Genomic DNA, 6,855 nt, shown 5'->3' on the forward strand with positions numbered 1-6,855 from the left:
GATTTTGGCCTTGATGAATTAAACATGTCTCGACTGCATTAACGAGCATTACAGGCTCAGTGGTGGCGACACCTTGCTGTACCCCGCTGGTGACCCGGGTTCCTCCAGACGCTGCTGAGGCATCGCGGTTATGAAACCGGCTTGGATCGCTTTCAAGAACGGATGACGTAGCGAAGCCGTCTTCTGCGTTCCCTTTGTCTGCCGCTTCTAACGGCGTATCAACCAGAATTAATCAGAGAACGGAAGCTCCAAGTCGCTTCTGGGCTCAGTGGCTGCAGAGTGATGTCACGACTGGGCCCAATAACCCGCCGTTGTTGTTTTAATGCATCTTTTCCTGCCATGCATGCATGTCCTTGAGTGCATGGGGTGAGGAGTGGCCACTGAGTGTGGACGTGGCAATTAAAACTGTCCCACAAGCTGCTAATGCCCCGGATCAGCTGTTCTAATGTTTGATGTATGAATCCACCGGGGACTTGATCAGCACCCCGACTCCCCCCGTCTTCATGTTACCACCACCTCCTTCATACCCCCACCCTAACCTACCCAACCCCTAGTCGTCTCTCCAACCCCTCCTCCTCCTCCTCCTCCTCCTCGGCGTGCACAGAACCTCCCCTTCTGTGTCTGAATGCTTATGTTGGCTTTTATCGCACACAAAGTAAACAGAGTCGCGGCAGCAGGGATAGTGAGAGAGAGCAGCAGCGATAAAGGTGGAACATGCACATTGTCTGCGCGCCGCTCGCCTCCATGCTGCATCTTCAGTAGAGACACAAAAGCCAGAGAGAAAGGAGAAATTTAAAAGGCGAGAGGAAGGCAGAGGGAAGGAAGTGATCCGAGGAGAGAGAGAGAGCAAGAGAGAGAGAGTGGGAGAGCCAGAGGAAAGAAAGAGCGAAGAGCGAAAGGATCTCCCTGCTAAATGCGCAAAGCGTCCCGTCACCCCACGCTGAGCTCCATGGCCAACTCGGGCTGCCTGCTGCTCTCCGGCTCCGGGATGCTGCCTCACTCGCTCCAGTGTCCCCCCGCGTTCCTCTACCTGCCCGAGGTAAGACTGAATGACGCTCGCCTCGCCGCCGTCTTCCTCCCTCCTCCTCCTCTTCCTCCTCCTCTTCCCCTCCATCCGTTCGCTTTCATTCCTCCGTGCGCTCCTCGGCAGCACGTGATAGCATCGCTCTCGCTTTGTGTTGTGGTACTCCCCCCACCCCCGCCGCCCCTCCTCCTCCCTCCCATCTAACCCTTGACCCTCACCCCGGCTTTGTGGATGGAAGAAACGAGGGAACGGGCGGAGAGCGTTTAGCTCTCCTCTTCCTCTCCTGGCTGCTCTGGTTTTTGGAGTGAAATTAAAGCGGTCAATTACTGTGACGTGGAGTCACGCAGTGTTTGTGTACATCCCTCGTTTCATGACTCATTGTGCTGGGAAACGCTGCTGCGAAACATTTCTTCCTCATCCTGACTTTTATCCGCAAATGGCTGCCAACTTTTTATAAAGTATGCTTCTTTTAATTTAGCGTTTTCATCTGAAACTTGCGGCCTGCAGGATGGCGATCACATGAATAATTATGTCTATCTCTGCAAATTAACATTGATTTTTCCTTCTTTTTTGTTCTTCTTCTTTTGGAAATTGATTCTGCCACTGATCCCCCTCGTTTCGTGAAACCTGAAGGCTGCAATTTTCACAAAAAAAAAAAAAAAAAAATCAACAAGGTGACTCCTCGGGGCCCCAGTGCCTGTCTGTCTGCTGAATAATTCACATGTTTTAATTCGGCGAGTTGGGGGATGATGGGTGGGCGGCTGGATGGGGGTCGGGGCGTCCAATTCCGGTTTTACTGCCGGCCGCATGTGCCGCAGTAAACAGAGTGTTGCCGCGGTGATTGAGGGAGGGACATAACGATGGAGCTGCTCCCGATTGAACTCCTGCTTCCCTCATTTCCGACCCCCCTCCACCCCCCTCAGCATCATGGTAATGGCCTCGCCGCCCTCCCACCCATCTGTCCAGAGCCGCGCGCCCCGCCGGCCAGGCGGAGAAGTGGGGGCGACCAGGTGCCGCCGACTGTACGGCAGCCAAAACCATCTCAACAGTTTTGTAGTCCCTTAATGAAACGACGCCTCTGAAGTCGTTAGTTGTCGTTTCTATCTGACTGAATGTGTCTGGAAATATTTCAGGATTGTCCCCAACACTGCAGCTGTAGTTTCCTTTCTGTGTTAGATATTTGTGTCAGAAGCTCACTGAGCCTCTTCCTACCTGTAAAAACGGGAATAAAGTGAGTGAGTTTAGGAGGGTTTACCTTCCACTACATCCCAAATCCTTAGGAAGCCTCCAGTGTGTGTGTGTGTGTGTGTGTGTGTGTGTGTGTGTATGCGTGTGTGTGTGTGTGTGTGTGTGTGTGTGTTTACGTCCAGTCCTTTAAAAGACCAAGACAGCTGAAATTGAAACTTCCTGCGTGCTATTTTCATGAAACATCCCTTTCTGTTTCAGACCCTTTCATGTCTCAGCAGCTTTTGTTCTTTCGCCTCTCCTGGATCTTTTTTCTCCTTTCCGGTAAATCCTCGCCCTGCAGCGCTGAGAGGGGAAACAACCCTCTGAATCACACTGTGGCCGGCATCCCGCCTCCTCCTCCTCCTCCTCCATTCCTCTTCCTCCCGCATCACCCATCAATGCTGCCTGTGCCCCCCCCGCCCCCGCCCCTCGCCACGGTGCAGAACTGCAGCATCGGCTCATGTAAGATGACAGCCAGTGAACAGAAGGGGAATAGATTGAGGTGATAGCCTCTGCCTCGCAGTTTGTTTGCATTTCAAATAAGACACTGTATTAAGTTGGGCTCCGAACAGCTTTGCTTATTATGTGCGAACATGGCGCCGCGTGAAATCACACCAACGCAGGAGTTTATTGCATAAAAGATTAGCAAAGCATACCTCCGTTGTGTTTGGGTGTGTGTTCACGGCCACTTTGCTTTAAATCACATGTGTCAAACTCAAGGCCCGGGGGCCAAATCCGGCACGCCGCAGCGTTTTATGTGGCCAGATGACACCAGTCAGTCCCTCCAGTTTTACATGACTACATGATCTCAAGAAAACACAAAAACATCAGAGTTGCTCTAGAAAGTATTACTGAAGTACTGCGAACGTCACTCATTTAGTATTTAAAAATTACATCATCAGATGGACCAAAATATGAAGTTATGTGGAAATGTTGGTAGTTTAAAGACCATAAAAATAAATCATAATTACAAGATGAAATCAGACAAATGAAACATTTTTCCAAATTTCTTTCAATATTAAATTGCAGCTGTGATTCCAAGAGCTGCTACTCTTACTGTCAAATTTCAAGAGTAGCACATCCAACCTAAAAGTCATTTTTTCCCCAAAATGTGACTAAAGTAAACGTAACTAAACATAACTTGTGATTTTATTGCAAATTTTCAAAACCTCAGGGTTGAAGTGATGCTACCTCCCATCTGCAGGTGGCAGTATCTTCCTTTTACTACGCAGTTCATCATTGATACGGCGAGTAACAAAAGTCACATTTACCGTTACACATAAGTGCAAATATTTCTAAATTAGCATCACAAAATTTGTGATTTTGATCACAAAGAATCACAGAAACGACCATGAAATCCTGGAGGGATTGATCATTGGTAAATGTGTTCAGTAATGTTTAGTTTGAAGAAATCAGAGATGGATATTTGTGAATATTTGAACAGTTTGCCAGGCTTTATGATGGTGACGTTGCAGCTGAGCTGGTCTCCCCTGCTGTGACGTTTGCTCAGAGCCGTCGGCTTCGGCCTCGTCCCTCCGCAGGATGATGTCACCCCTCCTCACCCCGGTTCGGATGGTGGAGGCTCCTTCCTTGAGTTATGGAGCTGGATATTGAGGGAGTTATGAATTACAGTGTGCTGAGGCTTTTATGGGACGCGCTGCTCGCTGGCCGCTGTAGGCCTGTATTAGAGTATAAATTTATTTATGCCGCGCGCCGGAGCTGACGGGCTAACTCAGGTTTGCTCCTGCTAGTTAGTAGCTGTCTTCTGAGTCATAAAAACATGGCATCTCATGGATTTTCTATTTACCAGGCGCTGGGTGGGCATATGGCACGGCTCGTAAACGTAACTCTATTATCTAAGACGATGCTGATGGGTGGGAAGCATGGCGTTACTTAAGTCTTGTTATTGTCTCCATGCCACATCTCTCTCTCTTCGTCTTTCCCTCAGACTTATCTCCACATCTTACGTTTTCTAAAATTGCCTTCCTTTGATCCGTAATTGGATTTTCTATCGTGGCATTCCACTCTGCTGATGTCTATTGTTATTCTTGCATCCATTGATTTCTTTTTTGTGGCTTCTTTCCGTCTGGCTGTTTCGGATCGCCCCCCCGCCGGTCCGGTCGCGTGCGGCTTCGGTGTCGCTCTGAGTGGTTAGGTCACTGAGACGGGGCGATCCCTTCATGTCGGTGGATCCTGGGAGGAATTGCCCCGACTCTCTGGTTTCACCAGCATCCACCTCTCCTTTCTACACACACTCCTCTCCTTCCTGCGTCTGCACCGGCACACACACACACACAGATCCAGGGGCATTCTGGGAATACTCGCTACCAGTCGCCATCCTGATTCCTGGAGCTCCAGCGTTAGCAGGGGCAGGTTGGAGGCCCCCTGGGGAGAAGTGGTCCCCGACCCGGGTCCGCCATGTCGTAGATCCGTTCCCACTCGGCCTGATTCCAGTGGGTTCTGTAACTCCTTAGCCTCCTTTTGCTGCAGGAACCTGGTAATTACCCGTTCACTTACACTGCAAAAACACAATCTGGCCCAGTGTTTTTGTCCAGTTTCTAGTGCAGAAATCTTAGAAGAATTGAAATAAGACAAACTACCTTAGAAGTGACTTTTCAGCCAGATATATACAGAAGAGGACGAGGTCACGGGAAATAAAGTAATTCTGACTTTAATCTCAGAAATTTCACTTTAATCTTTTGAGATAAAAAAAATATGAAAAAAAAAGAGTCAGAAATCTGAGATTAAAGTCAGATATTTTTTTGGCCCTAATTTTCTTCCGTAGCTATAAGAGTCTGTTTTAAGTCCATGATTGTTTATTGATGATTGTTATTGACAGATTAAACTGAGTTTGAGGTTGGAGTGTTTTAATTCACACCATCCCTGGAAACCTGGCTGGCAGAGGAAAATCTTCTCACTTTCTAAAAAAGACTTTTCTCTGTTGGCTAAGAGTTTTTCCTGCGTCTCTAAATGTAGTTAGTATGAATACACACTGGAAAAACACAAAATCTTACCAAGGATTTCTGTCTGGTCTCTAGTACAAATATCCAAATACACTTGAAATGAGACAAAACTAACTGACAAGTAACGTTTCAGTCAGAAAACTTGCTTTAAATCAGTTATTCCTAAATAAGTTCAGTTTCCACTGATTTCAGTCATAAATAATCAGATTATTGGACATTTTGCTCTAAATCCAATAATCTGCCAGTGGAACTGAGAAATTATTGACGTAAAACAAATGAAGTTAAATGATACAAATCAGACTTTTTTATGTGACTAAAGGAGCAGATTTAAATAGTTTTATAAGACCTATGAATGTTGCCCCGTACATTTACCTGAACGGGAGAAGTGAATAGTTTTCTATGAAGGTTTTGTTTGTAGATCTACAGCAGTAGTTTCTCTGACCGTGTTGGGCCCTGAACGTTCTGGGCCCAACACGGAGCCCTGCGGGTTTCCTGAAGCTTCATCTGCTTTAACTGTTTACTTAAATTTTATAATCTTTCATTTTGTCAGATGAAAAAATTCAGCATTGCCCAAATTTAATCAAATCAAATTGTTGTTTCATTTCCACCAATATGACTTCCTCTCAATCTTTTAAATAAACAGTTTATATTGACTTAAAACATTTTACCATCCATAAGATTAACATAATTAATGTTTAAAGCTTTCAAGTATTTCAAAATAAAACATTTCCGGAGTTTCTTTTGTCTTTTTGGCAGATTTAAAAAAAAATAAACACAGAAATGACGGCAGAGGCTTCAGCAGATTAGATGGATGGATGAAAGATGGATGGATGACAGTGAAAGGTGTGATGAGCAGAACATTAATATATGGATGATGATAAATTCAAAAAATGGAGGGATGAAGAAAAGAACAGACGAATTAATCAAATTAATAGAAGGATGGATGTAAAATTAAAACAATTAGCAAATGGATGAATAGCTGGAAAATAAACAGAAAGTCTGAGATTACAGATTATTTTCTCCATAATTTAGTTTTTTTTGTCAGATCCAGAGCATACCTGGTTTTCCGGTGTGTTCAGAAACATTGATTTCACAGAGAGTTTTACAATTACTAACAATAAAAGTAAAGAAAGCCACAGCAAAGAGCGAAGCCCAGATCTCCTGATTATTTCCTTTCTGTTGTGTTGTTATAGATAAACACTGTGTTTGAAATATTTCCATTATATCACGCCGGCTTTGTTGTTTATTTGCAGTGTGTTTAGTTGAGAGCAATTCACTCAGATTCAATCAGACACAAATCAAAACAAAACTTTAAACCCAATTTCATGGGCTCCAGAACGTTCCTCTCAATATGTTGTGTGTTTTGGTGTGAAATCATTCGGAGTCTCTCTCCCGCCCGCTGTTCAGCTGTTTGTCCCTTAAACAGCTGATTCATAGCAGCATAACAAAGGCGGAGGGGCCTGATTGAAATGTTTTCTCACTTTTCTCTGCCCCGGAGGAGAATTGTAAATCACAGCTCAGTCGTTTATTTTGAAATTTCATTTGGTGTGTGAGCGAGTGCCGCCTTGTTCTTCACAGAGACTTCACAGACAGGCTGCTATAGCGTGTGTGTGTGTGTGTGTGTGTGTGTGTGTGTGTGTG

General features: G+C 45.5%; 1 protein-coding gene across 15 annotated transcripts in view; it reads left to right on the plus strand.

Annotated features, from left to right (window-relative positions):
- The window catches only part of rbfox3a (RNA binding fox-1 homolog 3a), a 553,126-nt gene that overhangs the window by 452,676 nt on the left and 93,595 nt on the right, over positions 1-6,855 (plus strand). The window contains exon 1 of one of the 15 annotated variants that reach the window (XM_008416527.2): positions 648-1,039. The exons of the other annotated variants lie outside the window; for them this stretch is intronic. Within the exon in view, the coding sequence (XP_008414749.1) occupies positions 914-1,039 (126 nt within the window). The 5' untranslated portion in view covers positions 648-913. Of the gene's footprint in view, positions 1-647; positions 1,040-6,855 lie in introns of those variants that run through there. 15 annotated transcript variants of the gene reach the window in all.

Source organism: Poecilia reticulata, linkage group LG8 (genome assembly GCF_000633615.1).
Source record: "Poecilia reticulata strain Guanapo linkage group LG8, Guppy_female_1.0+MT, whole genome shotgun sequence".
Taxonomy (NCBI): domain Eukaryota; kingdom Metazoa; phylum Chordata; class Actinopteri; order Cyprinodontiformes; family Poeciliidae; genus Poecilia; species Poecilia reticulata.